The sequence below is a fragment of the Hippocampus comes genome, unplaced genomic scaffold (genome assembly GCF_001891065.2).
Source record: "Hippocampus comes isolate QL1 unplaced genomic scaffold, H_comes_QL1_v1.1 scaffold39, whole genome shotgun sequence".
NCBI lineage: Eukaryota > Metazoa > Chordata > Actinopteri > Syngnathiformes > Syngnathidae > Hippocampus > Hippocampus comes.
The window spans coordinates 4417206-4434501 of record NW_017842054.1 but is presented as its reverse complement, the minus strand read 5'-3'; the positions used below and the strand labels follow the sequence as shown (position 1 = coordinate 4434501).

The 17296-nt window shown below is 43.8% G+C and overlaps 3 protein-coding genes and 1 long non-coding RNA gene across 4 annotated transcripts; 2 read left to right on the top strand and 2 right to left on the bottom strand.

Annotated features, from left to right (window-relative positions):
• The first annotated feature begins 3043 nt into the window (after window positions 1-3043).
• Window positions 3044-10248, top strand: LOC109510184 (max-interacting protein 1-like). The gene is made up of 6 exons (XM_019860327.1): window positions 3044-3806; window positions 4772-4877; window positions 5416-5445; window positions 6526-6640; window positions 7928-8099; window positions 8185-10248. Exons 1-6 carry the CDS (start codon window positions 3302-3304, stop codon window positions 8346-8348), a joined length of 1092 nt encoding a protein of 363 aa, XP_019715886.1. The 5' UTR covers window positions 3044-3301; the 3' UTR covers window positions 8349-10248.
• On the bottom strand, window positions 5453-7971 carry LOC109510186 (uncharacterized). The gene is made up of 3 exons (XR_002167089.1): window positions 7901-7971; window positions 7494-7574; window positions 5453-5783 (listed from the first exon to the last, which is right to left on the bottom strand). It is a non-coding gene; the product is annotated as an uncharacterized LOC109510186 (long non-coding RNA).
• An 820-nt stretch (window positions 10249-11068) lies between the features above and the next one.
• Window positions 11069-14267, bottom strand: smndc1 (survival motor neuron domain containing 1). The gene is made up of 6 exons (XM_019860328.1): window positions 14138-14267; window positions 13660-13779; window positions 12895-13037; window positions 12142-12306; window positions 11905-12058; window positions 11069-11661 (listed from the first exon to the last, which is right to left on the bottom strand). Exons 2-6 carry the CDS (start codon window positions 13777-13779, stop codon window positions 11524-11526), a joined length of 720 nt encoding a protein of 239 aa, XP_019715887.1. The 5' UTR covers window positions 14138-14267; the 3' UTR covers window positions 11069-11523.
• An 81-nt stretch (window positions 14268-14348) lies between these two features.
• Window positions 14349-16980, top strand: LOC109510183 (alpha-2A adrenergic receptor-like). The gene has a single exon (XM_019860326.1). The coding sequence runs from the start codon at window positions 15494-15496 to the stop codon at window positions 16592-16594; it is 1101 nt and encodes a 366-aa protein (XP_019715885.1). The 5' UTR covers window positions 14349-15493; the 3' UTR covers window positions 16595-16980.
• The last annotated feature ends 316 nt before the right edge of the window (window positions 16981-17296 follow it).

Sequence of the window (17296 nt, the reverse complement as noted above, 5' to 3'; positions counted from 1 at the left end):
CATAAAATCCAATATTTTGCATGTCAACATTACACATTTTTGTCATAGGATTTTGATATAAAGTGCATTTTTCTCCTCATAATATAACAATTAAGCACTCCTAAAATTCAACATATCATTCTTACAAAAAGTGAAAAATTGCTTTCTCGAATTTATGATAATTATTGTTTTTTTAATTGACACGTTCTGAGCGGGCAGTGTTTGTCTCCTTACGTTTTTCCATTGTATAACTTTTTCCAAGCATATTTCATGCGAATAACTGCGTCAACGCCTCGAGATAGAAATAAAGCTTTCTACAACTCTTTTTTTTCCTCTCTGATGTTTATTTTTATTGATCTTTCCGAAGCCCCCTGAAACAAATGTGGAGTTATAATTGGCCGTGCGAGGCAGTATAATCGACCCCGTCGCCATGATATGAATGGCTCGTTGTCATGGTAATCCAACTGAGAGGGGTCTGCGGAGACAAAGAAGGGATTTGGTGTCTCCAACAGGTGTTCCATTTGGGGAGAGGGGGGAGGTATAGAGACCCCCCCCCCTTGTCCCCCGCCGCCTATGCACAATATGACATAAGGAAGAGATACGAACACCGCGATGCAATTAAAAGGAAGCACATATGCTTTTGAGGATCGCACGTTTCCTTCTGAGGTGCTTTTTGCTTGAGTTTGGGGGTTCGAAAAACAACGTCGGGGACACTTGTGGAGGACAAAAGCTGCGTAGGGAGCAGGTGATGCACGTCTGGACGCTTGGGGGGTGTGGGGGGTGCAAACGTCGCCGTGACCTCGGGGCAAAGTGCAACCATTGTCTCCCAACAACAAGATAACGTCTGGAGAGCAGGACTGGAAACATCAAGTTGTGTGCATAGTTTGATGAGTGCACGGTGGATATAAAAAGTCTGCAAGGCCCTGTTCCCATGCCTGGTTTTTGTCATATTAAAAAAAAAAGAGAGAGTGAGACGGTAATATGTAACTTAGACTATGCTGTAACCTGTATAACTCAATTTAAAAAAAGGAAATATTTTGATAAGAAAGTGAGTATATATATATACATATAAAACGGAGATAAGGTGGTTGCATAAGTGTGCACACCCCCATGTTTTGAATCAGCTACCTGGATTTTAAAGCGCGTCTGATTAATCTTGAATCAAGTTCAGATCTTTTAGTAGGATTTTCCTGACATTGCTTCTTATTTCATTTTATTTGTTTGTTTGGACCTGTAGCAAATTGGGCCGTCTTTTTATTTCGCAATTGTACAACCACACTATCGTAGTACAGTAGTTTCAATTTTTTTTTTCCCAAAATGAGTTGTACAAAGTCATAGGCCCGATTAATGATTAAAAAAACAGATTATCTTGGTCTTATTTGTTCATATAATTAAAAAAAGGCATTCGAACAGGGGTGTGCAGACTTTTTCCTCATTAACAAAACACAACAATTTTGGTTCTTGTTTTTGTGGGAGACCGAAATGGATTAACGGCATCCCCATTCATTTCAATGAGAGACAAGTGTCTGCTCCCTGACAAGTTCCCAAAATCTCACACACACACACACACACACACACACACACACGCACACACACAGCAACTTTGACTTTGCCTGGTGTGTGATAGTCGAGGCACTCTTGTAATCCTCCAGCTTTTCAGATTACTCCACTTGGGGTCACACATCCTACACCCGTGCTGCGATGGGCCGCGTGTGTGCAGCACGCAGAACCCGACCAGGCGTCTGATATAGACCAACACTCCCAAGCACCCAGCCCCCCCCCCCCCCTTCTTCTGAGAGGTTGTCACTCTCTCACAGGCGTCCGTTACAGGGCGGGCCACATCTGCAGCAGGCCGGCCATCTGCACCTATTGTCTGCCCGCCCGGGACCGCCACGCATGGCTGGCCTCGTAAAGACCCCCAGAGATGAGACAACCCCCTCCTACCCCCACCCTACGACTACCTCCCTGTCCCCCTTCCACGGCTGGCAAAAAGATGACTTCTTAATCACCAGCCGAGTGTTTCGCAAAGACACGAGGAAGGCGAGTTCGAGGTGAGTTGCTTGGCAATCAGCCGCAAAACGTTCGGCCCGGGTTCGACGTCGACGCGACGTGGCGTGTAAGTGCTTTGATTGTTGATTGGCTGGAGAAGTCACAAGGGGCGGGGGTCACGGGGGAGAATACACCCCCAAAAATGACTCGAACACGTGACAGCATGGGAAATGAAGCAAAAGTGAAGAATGCTGTCAGTGAGTCAGCACATGTTAAAATTTTGTTTGTCTTTGCTTTGCCGTTGACTGCCTTTTGCGGTTTTGTTTGTATGTGCTTGTAAGTGTTGTGTCAAGCACATTGAGTTGTCTTGTGCTATCTAAATAAAGCTGCGCTGCCTTGCCGAAACACACAATACTACGGAATTATTTAACACATCAATAACGTCGTGTATATAGAAGAATAATGAAAATAATGTTGTAATATGACAATATAATTTATCATGTTATCGCGAGAAAATGGTCGCAATCTGAGAATATGTTGCTGAAGGCGGACATAAAAAGTCGACACGCCGCTGCTCAAACGGAAGATTTTCACAACATAAAAACGAGACCAAAATAAGAAACTTAATTGAAAACATATTTTAAATCATTTTGAGAGGCGAGAAGAAACTAAACAGATTAAATAATGTGGTTGCACAAGTATGCACCCCCTCTCCTAACTGGAGGTGATCGTGTTCAGAATCAACCAATCACATTCAAACTCACGTGAAAGAGAAGTCACCATTTAAAGTGCAGTGCGATTAATTCCAAACGAATTTCAGATGTTCTAGTAGGCTTTTCCTAGCATGCTTTTTTTTTTTCTTCTTTTGGGCAGAAGACTTAAGGTTTTGTGCTGACACTGATTGCTACTTGGAACTATTTTATGTTACAATTGTGCAGTCTGATGATCTCAATAGTTCCCCCCCCCCCCTTTGGAAACTATGTTTCCAATTTGAGTTGCTGAGGTTATGGGTCACATCAATGGTGGCGAAAGCTTCGAGATGATATATTTTGGTCTCATTTTTCTTTACATCCCAAAAACCTGGCATTTGAACCAGGGTGTGTATCGTCTTAAATTGCCTTAACTAGTGAGAACAAAGCGCACTGGTACATGGAACTTGATATACTGGAACTGGATATACTAGTAGGCTCTAGTAGCGGAATAAACTTTATTAGTCGGAAACAGTTGTTCTACTGATGTGTTGAACTGTCTGACTGGTGAAGGCAAAAAGTGTGCTAGAGTAAATAGGGATTACGTTGGGTATCGAGGATATGGAATAGACGGTCAGCGCTTGATGTGTTTTGGGAGAAATAAAATGCAAATGATGTTTTGCGATAAATCCAATCCGTCAGCTCCCCTCCCTTCTGCAGCATTGATCATGAGGATGTGTTCCGTGGCCCAGTTGACAATGGATGCGGCGTGCACGCGTTCAGTGGGAGGGATTATCCACCAAGTAGGGCAAGTGGCTGAGGCTAAGGACTGCAATTGCATCCAGCCTCAGACATCCGCTCGTTGCGCACGCGGACGACGAACCGGGGGCCGCTTCTTCGCCCCAGTCACGACAAATAACACCTCAACCGAAATGGTCAAGTACGCGGGACAACAACGCCAGGACGACGAGCGGAAAAAGCAGGGGCCGGTGTCGGAGCGCGGTGCGTTCACGGACCCGCGGGATTCGGGAAACGTGTCCGACTGCTCGCTGGGCGACGCGTCGGACGCCATGGATACGTTCATGAAGAACGTGCAAGTGCTGCTGGACGCCGCGCACTACATCGAGAGCGTGGATAAGAACAGCGGAAGTAAGTGGGATATACGTGCGGCGAGGAGACGCGGCTATGTACGTGCCGTGAACGCGCCTCGGTCGGATCCCGGGGCAGACAACAAAAGAGGCGACGCGCACGACACAACGCTGGGCCATGGATAACCCCCCCGCGCGGTGCCTGCGTCTTGTGGGAGTAATAGCACTAATCATAAATGAATCCAACTGTAAACAGTGCTAAATTAGGAGATCATGCATGGCTCTTGATCCAATTTGGTGCGTTTTTTTATGTGATTGTTACGATATGCCCCCATTTTAAAACGCAGGCCACGAGAGCTAAAGCGCGAGTTTTAATCCTCGAGCATACACGCACGTTAAATCATCAATTTACATCGGTTTTTTAAACATGTGAAATACGACACCAATGGCCTTTTCTGATGAATTAATCATGGTGGTGTATCTGCTCCACCTATTTACTTAAAAAACACACAAACACACAAAACGACTATGTCCTATTGCTAAAGGAAGGTATTGTTGAGTACTGATTATGAATTATAAATACTTGTCACTTTCGGGGCCAAGCTTCCTTGCATGTGTTATTCACATGGTTTCCACATGGAACATATTGGAGCCTCCTGATTGGCCTCGCACTCTTGTTCACCACCTCCGTTAACCAATCAGACGTGAGTTCAAGCGTGACGTTGACGTGGCACCGGAAAAAAAATTGCATTTTGGGATTTGTATGATTTCACGCTCTGGCACATAGAGGGGGAAATGGCGGATGAAAATGTGTATGTTTTTTTTTTTCCATTGTTATTTGGCCGAATATTGAATGTTAAGATCGAGAAGGAACATTTAATCACCTCTCACATTGTAAATTTGCTGAGAATTTAGGTCAGGGCACACATGCTAATGCTGTTAGATAACTATGTAGGTGGATATGTGTCAGACTGAGTTATATATGAACTTGTAAAGTCTGATTTACTTTTTTTTTTAACGACACAGAATGTGAGCATGGTTATGCTTCCACGTACCCTGCCAATGATCTGGCACACCCACAGAAACATCGTAAATTCAACAAGAACAGGAAACTGGACAATATTCACAACAGGTGGGTTCAATAAACAGCATATAACAATTATTAAAGAGCCCATGTTCAATACACCAAAGATAAATAATTAGCTTTTTTGGAAAAAAATCATCTGTTGCGTCGACTGTGTGTGGCATGTTATTGAAGGCATGTTTTTCTTACCCTGTCTAAAATTGAATGAAAATGAAACGACTGGTTATTACGATAATGTAAAAAAGGCAACTTCACTGAACACAAATATAAATGCAACACATTTGTTTTTGCCCCGATTTTTCATGAGCTGAACACAAAGACTTCTTTCATTGTTCACAAATCTGTGTAAATCTATTTTGTTTATTAGATTCTAAATTATAAAATGGATTGCTTTGACATAATAGAATTGCTCGTCATGAATTGTCAGTTATGGTGTATTGTATCACTGCATCAATATTTGACTTTTTTAAAATGTATTTTGTTTCTTTTTTTCAAAATTAATCCTCTTAGCTTTTTTTTTCTATTATTTATCTCAGTGTTTGAGTTTCAGATTTTCTAATGTTCTACATATTTGTACCCACTGCAGGTCAGCCCACAATGAATTGGAAAAGAATAGGTGAGTAATGAAAGATTAAAGCACATTTTCTGTATGAATGTAGTTGTTTTTCCTACATATGACAAATACATGTATTCTGACAAGTCGCGTAAATTGTAAGTATCACCGCAGTGACATCCTGAACAAGGACATTGTTGCCCACAGCTTTCAAATTCACCTTTGAAGAGGCGTAGCCTTTAGCAACGTGTTCACGCCACCTCGGTTAGTGAGTGACACAGTTCCTGGAGGACTTGCAGACATTTCCCCAGTCAGCAAATGTGCAGCATCTGTTCCCAGACAACACGACTCCTTCCTGAAGCACGGCCTCCTCCCTCCGGTGCGGGACGAGGCGGCCGTAGCTGTAAGCAGACGACAAATGTCAGGATGCGTTTGTGTCCAAAATTAAATGGCCAGTTAATGTTGGCAAAACAAATCAAGTGTGGGGCGGGAGGGAGAGAAATGTTGCTTTGAGAACGATTACATCACAGCTTGACCTATATACAGTCCTACATTTTTTCATTACCGGTAGGCACTGTACAGTTGATACCATGCATTTTTGTACCTGATTGTACATACAGGAATTATAGAAACCAATACCATACAAAAACGTCCTAAGAGCACACCACTTTTCCACATACATACAGAATCATACAAGATGTGGATTATTAAATACGTGAATACAATTTGCTTCTTGAACAGTTTTGCTCTGACCAACCACTCAGAGGGCAGAACATTCTGATGTCATGAAAGGCTGGCACTCAAGCCCTGTGAGGATGCATTTGAAATCTAGTTAAACAAACAGTCCAGTTGCGAATACAGTTCAAGTTACATAAACCAGCCGAAAGACGGGGGCAGATAAGTCTGACATGGCAACATTGACTGCAATCTGATTGGACAAAAAAACAAATCTTAAGATCTTGAAATTGGACGAAATGAACGGCTTGCCACTGCCTGGTGTAGACTCGGCATTAATGCAACCGTATGGTTTTTTTTTGTGCGCTGTTGTGTCGATAATTTTGGTTACCATATTACGCTGCATCCGTGACCGGAAAAATGAGCTTCCTGTTTGTGTGTTTGCGCAACCCTCCCCCCGTGCCACAGACGAGCGCATCTCCGCCTATGCTTGGAAAGGTTGAAGTCGCTCATCCCTCTCGGGCCAGACTGCAGTCGGCACACCACGCTGGGACTCCTCAACAAGGCCAAAGTGCACATCAAGGTGTGGTTGTATTTTTAAGAAGCGTTACACTGTCACGACGCTAAGAGTTGGATTGTGTTCAATATTGAGCCACAATATTAGGTAGATGAGCACATCTCAGGCGATCCAACATGAGGGGGAGAAAAAAAAGCTACACACTGTACAAAAAAACCCCCCAAGAAATATGCAACTTGGTCACCCAGGGGAGTATAACACGGTCATGTTGGCACAAACGATAAAAGTGTTTCTAACTCCTGTAAGCAATTCAGTGAGCCCCTGTAATTTTAGCCGTTTTACGCTGAGGATAAAGAATATATGCATGTGAGTATTCTTATATTATCTGTCTGCATACCATATTTTCTTCACCGTTTGCGCCCGAATAGCCTTTGTGGAAAGCGTTATAACATTGCCACATAGATGCTATTCGTGAGCTCATCTTTGGCATTTCCCGTTATACGTTAGCATTAAGCTAATGGGCTCGTATCTGTGTGGATGGCGGCATTTAGACCACATTTATGGCCCGCCACAATGATAAAAGACATTTCTTTATAACTTCCCCCAGTTGAGAAATGCTTACATGAGCTTGTACTGGCTGCTCACGTAAGAGTTTCCCATGACCTTCCTGCTGCACACTCTTGCGTATAATGGAGAGTGAATGCATCATCAGCACGCACTTCGAATGTTTTAGTATTCGCTTTCCTGTCTTGATTTTTGCTTTGTGGAAATTTGAAGCTTTTGTTTGGGCAATAATAACGGACACAAATGGCTGCATAACGTAACGCAGACGCCATTACGTGGTTTGTCCACTTTGATGAGGATATTTGCGGTTGAAAATATTTACTTTGGTGGATAAAGCGTGTACAGTATGAAGTACCTCTTGAAGTCAACAGCTGACTGTTTGAAGTCCTCGAAATGCGGTTCCTGTGTGGCGTTCTGATGTGGTTAAGTGTAGAAACTGGAGCAGGTGTAAACAGCATGCAGGGAGAGAACAAAACACACAACCGGCGTTATTTCAGCTACAGGAAATGGCTTGAACAGTGCTATCGTATTCACTCACACCAGAGCCTATTCTGAAAAAGGCCATTTTAGAGTACTACCGCGAATTTGGCACCCTCTAGTGGTATGCAAAAGAATCACTGAATTTAACTGTGCACGATATATTGGCTTCAGCTGTTTTGTTTTTCCCCGGGTCCAGCACAGTACATTTGTTCAGAGTGTAGTATTGATGGATTTCGGATTCACACACACGCACATTCTTGGCCCAATGCGCTCCCCTCACACCTTCTCCTCCTGGGTTTTCCTTTGAAGAAACTAGAGGAGGTGGACCGGAAGAGTCAGCACCAGCTGGACACCCTGGAGCGGGAGCAGAGGTATCTGCAGAGGCAGCTGGCCCAGCTGCAGACGCTCGGCGAAAGGGATCGCGTCCGCATGGATAGCGTGGGCTCCCCCACGGACTCCGACCGCTCCGAATCGGACCGAGGTTAGGCTACAGTTACCGCTACGTACCCGGGGGCAACGGCAGCACCCTTTAATGCTTGCGTTTGTCTTATTGTGTGTGTTTGCAGAGGAGATCGAAGTGGACGTGGAGTGCACCGATTTCTCCCTGGGAGAAATGGACAGCGTGAGTAGCGGCGGGGCCAGCGACCTGGACGACCAGAGTAGCCGGCAGAGCTCGGCCAGCGACGAGGGCTACTCCACCTGCAGCCTCAAAGTGGCCTTCTCGGCTTGAGGTCTGCCGCACTGTGCTCCCCCCTGCCCCCTTTCCCCCAACACTACTGTTTTATGGCTTTAACCAGGGGTGGGGAACCTACAGCAGGCGAGACACAATCTGATTCGCTCCGCCATTGCAGTTTTCACAACTGCATATCTACAATCGCCAACACGTGGTGAAGTATCAATGTTGGCTAACTTAAAATAGCATACGGTCGCTAGCGAGAACAAATTGTATTCCTCCACATGTCCAATTCGAATGGCTTTATTGAATAAAGGTCAAATAAACACAAGCACATATTCTCTCTCACAACCTGCTGTGTGCTACAACTGAAACTGAGCGGTAAACCATGTAACACGCATTCAGTCACAGATGCTCCAGTGCTATATAATGTGGGAAAGGCGACCCCAGGTGGACAAAAATAATACCTACACCTCACACGCATAAATAATTGGTATTCTATGTAAGGCTGTCACTATCAAGTATTTTTTACAAATGATTATTGGATTGAGAATGGCCCTAAATAATATAAAATAGTTATATAATCGCAAATTATTGAATTAATTTATTAGTTGTTCTCTAATTCGGTATGAAGCTTCAAAACACAAGTAATAAAATAACCATTTGGTCGCTGACGAAGGCTGACTGTACTGCGCAATAAAGTTTGCTGCTGTATTTTTTTTTTCCACACGCAAATCTTTGGCGAATCAGGCGCGAGGAATCAAAATGGTCCCAGACACAAAAAAAGGTTCCCCACCCCTGACTTGAACAATCACCAGCCTACAGCTCCACAAACCCTCCATGTCCACCTAAAAACCAGCCTTAAGCTTGACCCCAACCTAAACCTGAATGTCTGTTGTCCCGTGACCAGCCACAATCAAAAAGAGAGGCACAAATGGGTCTAATCTTCGATGAATCAAATGGATCCTCTTAGAAAACAGAAAAAAAGGGGGGTGAAAGGTCACAAATACCAGCTTGACATTTGCTCCATTTGCCTTTAAAAAAAAAAAATGTTGCCCTTTTTCTTTGGAGGGCTGCGACGTCTGCATTCCAAAATGTGTTTGTAAACACAAAATCTGCTTTTAGTCGTCGGAGCCACAAGCATCAAATCTCTACACCTTAGTTGTTCTAATTTATTTTGCATAGTATTTATTATTTTTTGCTATATTTAATTGTGCTGCAGCTTAAGTGGTGGGAAGAAAAAAAAAACTTTGAAAATGACGTGACCTCCCCTTGAAATGCATTACAGTGTCAGAACCTGTCATCTTTATTTTGACCCCCATTTTAAAAGTCATAAGCTCTCCAGGACTTGTCTGAGCACAAGGTGAAAAAGCAATAAAACATCTATTTATTTTTTTAACGTCGCTTTTGTCCGTCCATAAGCTAAGGCGATTCATGTCCAACTTGCAAGACTAGTGATTTAAGTTTAAAAAAAAAATGTAACAGAATTTCAAAAGCTACAGTGCATGTGTGTTGAATGTTGTAACGGAAAAAAAATGTCTGTAGCATGAACAAAACACTTTTATTAGATTTTTTTAACGTTTAAACGGTCACCCGTTGTTGCACTGTTCCAAACCATCAAGGACCACAATAACGATGCCCATTTTCATCCATTTTCTCCCCTGCTAGTGAATCCATCAGCACCAAATTGTGTCTTAATGTGGGTGTATGACTCTTGCACAAGTCCCTGATCACCCCAACGTCTTTGGGGAAATGTATAAAATGCACTATAAAAATAGGAATTGTGTTTGGGGGGTGGGGGGAAAAAAAGCACAGCCCTGATGTTTTCTAGTGCTTGATTAGGGATTTTGTTTTTTTTTTTTTTGCAAAACATGCTGCTGGTGCCCTACTGATACTTTGTAACGGTTCCTGACGACACTCCCTGGAATCTGAATAAATCTCTTCCACCAACATGTGACCCAATTGTGTGTTGAACTTGAGCCGTTTTCCATGACTTTTGTTCCCATACTAGATGTAGATTTACCGTTTTGGCTATAACTATAAAAGCAGTTTAAAAAATTAAGTCGTGTTTTTATCTCCCAACGATTTCGTTGATAAATTGAAAAAAAAAATTTTAAATAGTGCTCGCCGAAAAGTATAATTGCCTATATTTTTTTTAAAGTTTTTGGGAAAGCCTGATTAAAATACAACAAACTAACCCTTTCAGGGACAGCGGTTACTCCAGTGGACAGTTTATGTAATCAGGTTAGCATTATTGGTGCATGAAAGGGTTTTAAAGAAGCTAAAGCAAGGTGACTTGATTTAACCTTTCTAGATTACTGGATTACACTGTTAAGGAGATTGTGACTCCGGCTAACAATATCACATAATCATAATATTACCTGCTTAAGTTTTGTTTTTTAATTCAGTGTCACAATATCAATACAAAATCATCAACTATTTTACAAAGTAAACCCCGTTAGAGTAAAGGGTACATAATCACCAGCATCAAACGCAACCCAAGTAAAAGAGAAACGACTCACCACTTGATGGTAGATCTTAAGCGAAGTAGCGTCGTTTTATAGGCGTCGCTGTAATTCACAAAAGTATCAGCGCGTGTTAGCATTCGTGTAAGCGACCGATGCGGAATGGCATTGTTCATATTGTTTTTATCGTCACACACGAGGTAGGCCATCGGATGCTCACTGACCTGAAGTCCGGCTTGAATCGCTGACGTTGTCGTCGATGCCGGCTTAAAGTCTGCAAGTGGTTCTTCCAATGATAAGAAGGCAGTCGTTTATCAAACTCAACAAATGGATGTTTATTTGACTTTTATAAATTACAGAAATTAAAAGGAGAAAGCAAAGCTAAGTCACGTCATCGGCGCCGTTCTTGATCTTCTCCAAGTGAAAAAAGAAAGAAAGAAAAAAAAAAATAAAACAGCCTGACACTGACACACCAATTCTGAGAAATGTTGAGCGTGACCCACAGCGACCTGTGGGTGGAATTAGGGCACGAGCAGCTAACTTCCTGTTTGTACATAACAAGCGACCCGATTACAAAGAAGGGTGACTTCCTATCTAATTGGAACAGCTTCTACCTGCAAAACATTCCGAAAAACATACAGTTTCAATTCGATGGTGTGCAAGTAACTGCAACTTTTTTTTTCCCTCTTTCAATCATGTTTACACCCACACAAAATGGACAACGCGGTTATATTCAGTATACAGCATATTTACAGAAGAGGCGGGGATCACTGCGGCATTAAATGCCTGACGTTGTATTTGGACGTGTCGTTGTACTGCGTCATGGGCTTGTCGGCGATGCCGCATGTGCCCACCCCCACTTTGCCGTTGACACTTTCTGGAGATGCAAATATGCTTCGCTTCACCTGGGGTAACAAACAAGATCATCGTGAGTAAATAGGCACGCAAACACAAGAAAAACATTAAGATATGAAGATATGATGTTGCCCAAGAAGAATTTATTTGGTGATATGCATGTTACTGTGGTTCTCTTGGTGTTGTAATATTGTGATTATTTTATTTTGCAATACGAGGAGATACAATCCTGTTCCAGTAATGGAAGCCGTACCTAAAGGACGTACGCCCTGAACTGGTTGGCGGCCTGTTACCTGTCCTTTCTTATTCTTTGAGTAAGCTTTGTTGTTGAACTGTTGCCACTTGGACTTTTGGTCCTCTCGCTCCTGCTCCAGTTCCTTCATCCTCAACACCTTCTTCTGGGCCTTCTTCTTTTTGTATTCTCGTTGCTCGGCGATCTGCTCCTTTCTAGACTCGTAAAGAAGGCGGAGAATGACAATTGAGCTGCTGTCGAGTGGACCACGGTAGGCGGGAACATGTTTTGCTCGTACCTGGATTTGTTCCTGGACAAGCCGAGGTCGTCTTCGAGGCGCCTGCGGTCCTCCACCGCTTTGAGGTTCTGCAGGGGGATGATTTCGGCGTTGCCGTAGCCGGTGAAGGTAACGGCGGCCGTGCTGTTCTCGTGGTCTATCTCCTCGATCTCGGCCTCATACACCCTGCAAAAGAGCCACGTCTGTAAGCAGGTGAGTACGGTTCACAGGTGGGCCACAATCACAAGCGACGACAGATTCATTGAGACATTCGCAGAGATTATAGGCGAGATTTCCCACGATCATCGAGGAAAGGTAAAAATAAATACATAAAATAAACATCAGCGAGTCGGAAAATATCGAGCAGCGAATTGGGAATGAGCAGGGAACACGATCCACGAAAAATGTGGCCGTTAGAGGTGCAATTTAAAAAGTGAAATTCATTGTGCAGATCACCGAACCCTTCATCAGTGGAAAAAAAAGTGATTTTTTTTTTTTTACTAAATTCAAGACATTAAATAAACATATTTATTAAAAACAGAAAAAGTAAATAAAATGACATGGCCTAAGTATATATATTTTTAAATTGTATGACGTACTATCACGACAGTCACACGGTGACGACTGAGCGAACTAAATTTCCCGCAGCACCGATTGGACAAGCAATGTCGTGTGATCATCTGCAGCCAGTGATGGCCAAGTTGGTGTGTCATAACTAATTGACATTTTGAGTCGGGTGAGTCTTTTGTTTGTGGTGGTACAGGCAACACTCACTGTCCGTCCTGACTCCACACGGACAAACACTTGTCTCCCACTTTCCAGATGTGCCTGATGGGCGTCGGGGCAGTGCCATTGGCACTGGGGGCAGCTTCCGCGGGCTGCGAGGCCAAGAGGTCCTTGGTCAAGTCTATGACTTCCTGAAGGAGAAATCACAATCGAGCGTGGGGTCAGCTGTTAATTCCTAATTGTGGATTTTACTCATAACATATATGCTTCCTCATCGTGATGTTATTCGACAGTCTCCTATTTCACCAGAGTTAGAACAAGCTCGAAGGAATTTTGGAAAAGTGCCTTTTAATGGGTTTCAATGTGTTTAAAGCATGTAGGAGAGTTAAAAAGTCACTAAATGTGTCGCTATTATGAAAGTTGTTCTTGTATCAAAACAGGCCGTATCTCACTCAGCGGTGCAGGTTTGCAAGTGTGTGCGCAGGTAGCGAATGTAGTTTTAATGGTCTCAAAACATTTTTTTCTTTACCAAAGAAATTTTGAGTAGGTCCAAAATTTGATGTCGACAAGAAAAACTGTTTGCAACCATTAAAACTGTTTGGGAATGTTTGGCGAACATCTTTTAGAGCTGTTTGCAACATTAATTGTAAGCCTGACAAAAACATTCGCTATGTGCTCACACACAAACATTCGCCACTAAGTGAGACGTCACTGTGAAAAATACTATACTTCCCATTATGAACTCTTTTCTGCAGCGACTCTTTGTCACTGCCGACTATGCCTTCACTCGTCGTGACAGACATCGAAACAAACCTGCAAGTCTTTCTGTAGCTTGAGGAGATCCTCATTGTCTTGGTCGGTGGACAAGGCAACCTCAACTTGCTGTAGCTGAGCTTTGTAGCTGCCGAGCTGTTTCACCAAGTCCTCCGACATCTGCGGAACGGCATCCAACACTACAATTCACTCGCGGTGTGTCGGCTAGCTGCGTGCGTTAGCACGCAGTATGGAGATCGGAAAATATGCCATTGGCGATCGAATCGACGTGGTGGTTTCAGTTCGCATAAACACACAGTCTACGCAAGGAGCTAAAACTAAAAATAAACATTAGCTTATACGTCACGGTGCCATAAAAAGTTGGTTATATTTCTTAGCTTCGGCCTTCGTTCGTCGACGTCTCGCTATCACGCTGGATGCTAATGCTAACGACCGGCGGCGAAAGAGAAAAGGACAGAAAGAAATGAAGTATACCCTTCATAATTGTGAACACAACATTTTCCAAAACTAAACTTACCTCTGAATGGTTGCGAATGATAAATAAAATAAGCAAGCATTCAAGTCTCACGTCTTCAATAAGGCAAATAAACAATCCGCTGTGTGGAACAACAAGAATGGACGTCGTACAAGCTGTCCTTTCGATGGAAATCTCGCGATAACATCCACGAATCTCGATTGAGCTCGAGGACGTCCCCAGCGGCCATGATTAGCAAAACAGTCTCAATATTTTTCCACAAATACGTTGACGACGGATCGTTTTTGAAAATGTACGAAAAATAAGAGTCCGTTTAGAAATAAGATAAGAATAAGCCCTTCAAACCCTTTGACGAACTTGTATCCACTTCCAAACCGTTTCAGGCTAGAGATGCCCAAACAGGATTAAATTGAATCCCCTAAAATCTGATTTTGAATGGGTATATGACTTTATGCAAAACATTGAGAAGTATTTGTCATATTTTAGTCATTTGTGTATCGGATTAATCTATCTGTCCGTCCAATTTCATTCTTACTTGTCATAATTAGAGTCTTTAATTTTCGGGGAGAGAAGCGGGGTTCCCCCTGGACTGGCCATTAAGTCACTCGTAAACAAACAGCAAGTCACGCTCACATTTAAGCCCACGGACAACCTAAACCCAAACATTCAGGAATCCGACAGAAATATGAAACCTGATCTTCAGAACTGTGAGCCAGGTGTGCTAACCACGGCGTCACTCACTGCGCTTCCGCAGCTGAATAACTACAATATTAAAAACTGCTCTGGCTGAAATGCAATACACTTTCACATCGCAGTAATAAGCACATTGATAAATGAATCGCAATAAGAATGGGCATTTGGCTCAATTTCCTAGATCTACTATGCGGCAAATTAAGAATGACTGTTAAAATGAAGACTTGACTCACGTAATTACTCTGTATTATTTTTGTATTTTTTTTTTTTTAGTAGTATTGGATCTTGTTAGAGTCTCATTGTGGTGACTATATATAAATATTAATCCAATACATCAAAATGACTGCCAGTGCCATTACTAGGTTTCAGAGTCTGGTAGCAGCCTCCAGAAGCAGGAGGAGCCCTCCCACCCTCGCTTGTAGCGTCACATCCATGTGGTATAAAAAGAGTCCCTCTCCAGTCTACCACACCTGCTCAAAACATCTGCTTGAACTCCATCTGTGTGTCTTCTTTTAAAAGGTTAGTGCCTGAATGATTCATTTGAAGCATCTATTTTTGAAGTGCTGAGATATGGAGGGGTAGGAACACAGTCGCATTTTTTTGTCTTTTTTTTTTTTTTCTCAACTGAGAGAACTTGAACAAAATGTCGACAGCTCCCACTGATGCCGAGTGCAGCTAATAGTCTTCAATCCAAGACGAGTGTCAATGGACTGCTTGAACTTGACCGATGAGACCGCGGCGGCCCGGCACCCGTACACCGCTCAGACCTCGGCGCCTCTCACCCTCCTGGTGGGCGTCCTCATCCTGCTTACCGTCTTTGGCAACGTCATGGTGGTCATCGCCGTGACCACCAGCCGTGCCCTCAGAGCCCCGCAGAACTTATTCCTGCTTTCTCTGGCGTGTGCCGACATCCTGGTGGCCACGTCGGTGATGCCTTTCTCCCTGGCCAACGAACTGATGGGTTACTGGTACTTTGGCAAGGTGTGGTGCGAAATCTACCTGGCGCTGGACGTGTTTTTCTGCACTTCGTCCATCGTCCACCTGTGCGCCATAAGCCTGGACCGATACTGGTCCATCACTCGAGCCATTGAGTACAACCTGAGAAGGACGCCGCACCGGATCAAATGCACCATCTTCGTCGTTTGGTTGCTGGCGGCCATTATCTCCTTCCCACCGCTGATCACCATGAAGAAGGACAAGGGCCAAGAGGACCGACCGCAGTGTGAAATCAACGACGAGAAGTGGTACATTATCTTCTCCAGCACCGCCTCCTTCTTCGCGCCCTGCGCCATCATGGTCCTGGTCTACGTGAGGATCTACCAAGTGGCCAAGCTGAGGACAAGAACCCCGCCGGGTGAAAGGTCACGAGAAAACGGACGCCCGGAGCGTGAGGAAGGCGAGGCCAACGGGGAGTTCGGCGATGACTCATCATCCGACGGCCACGAAATAACCTTATGCTCCCTGAAAAAGAGGCGGCCCGCCCGGATGGCCAATCCCGGAGAAGCCGCCCCAAAGTCGGAGGCCGACTCCAGCCGCTGGAAAGGAAGACAGCGCCGAGAGAAACGTTTCACTTTAGTGCTGGCCGTGGTGGTGGGAGTGTTCGTCCTGTGCTGGCTCCCCTTCTTCTTCACGTACACGCTCACGGCCGTGTGCGTGTGCTGCGTGCCCGAGACGCTCTTCAAAATGTTCTTCTGGTTGGGATACTGCAACAGCTCCCTCAACCCGGTCATCTACACCATATTCAATAACGACTTCCGCAGGTCCTTTAAAAAGATCCTCTGCAGGAAAAGCCAGGTGGATTTATAAGAGGACTCAACTTGGAAGATCATTTGATGGTGCATGTTGAAATGTAAACTCCTCAGTATTTACTGAATGTTACATCGGTCGCCGTAACTCGGTTGATGTGCCGTTGGTTCTGTCGCGCGCGTGTGTGTATCTGTTACTAAATAAGGGTACACGTTCCAAAACATTCAATAATATATGCAAAACATCTCTATCATGATATGTATGTTAATTAGATATCAGTCTTATACTGTATACACTTGGCAGGCATACATCACATGCGCTCTTTTATCTTATCGTGAGGCATGTGACATTTTTTCGAACTTAGTATGAAGTTCTAAAATGCGGTTCATCGCTTGGACATTTACTGTTTGTTATGGACTGTCAATCATCTTTTTAGCACATTACAGAAAGAAAAAAACCCAATCAGTGAGAAATACACAGTCGGAGTATGAAGTTACAGCTTCATTTTGGGATGGGTAACCTACTGGCCATCATGTTTGGTAAATTATTATATCATGATGTACAAGGGAAAATTCGACTGTCACTTTGTGTTTTTGTTTTGCACAACCACATAGAGGAGCAGATCACAACTGCAGGCATGCAAGGAGAAATCCGGAGTTGAAATGGGCACACAAATGAGTGCTGCACCTCTTTGGGTGCCAGCGGTGGGGACGGTGCCTTGCTCGAGGGCATTGCAACAGTAGCCAGCAAGCAGGTCAGCAT

What these genes read in the sequence shown, in the direction of transcription:
- smndc1 (XM_019860328.1), bottom strand. Translation starts at nt 13,779, where the DNA reads ATGTCGGAGGACTTGGTGAAACAGCTCGGCAGCTACAAAGCTCAGCTA. An exon ending in AGCTACAGAAAGACTTGCAG is followed by an intron (nt 13,038 to 13,659) that starts GTTTGTTTCGAT and finishes TTTCTCCTTCAG; the next exon opens with GAAGTCATAGACTTGACCAA. An exon ending in GTGTGGAGTCAGGACGGACA is followed by an intron (nt 12,307 to 12,894) that starts GTGAGTGTTGCC and finishes GCTCTTTTGCAG; the next exon opens with GGTGTATGAGGCCGAGATCG.
- LOC109510184 (XM_019860327.1), top strand. Translation starts at nt 3,302, where the DNA reads ATGTGTTTTGGGAGAAATAAAATGCAAATGATGTTTTGCGATAAATCC. An exon ending in CGTGGATAAGAACAGCGGAA is followed by an intron (nt 3,807 to 4,771) that starts GTAAGTGGGATA and finishes TTAACGACACAG; the next exon opens with AATGTGAGCATGGTTATGCT. An exon ending in CTGGACAATATTCACAACAG is followed by an intron (nt 4,878 to 5,415) that starts GTGGGTTCAATA and finishes TACCCACTGCAG; the next exon opens with GTCAGCCCACAATGAATTGG.
- LOC109510183 (XM_019860326.1), top strand. Translation starts at nt 15,494, where the DNA reads ATGGACTGCTTGAACTTGACCGATGAGACCGCGGCGGCCCGGCACCCG.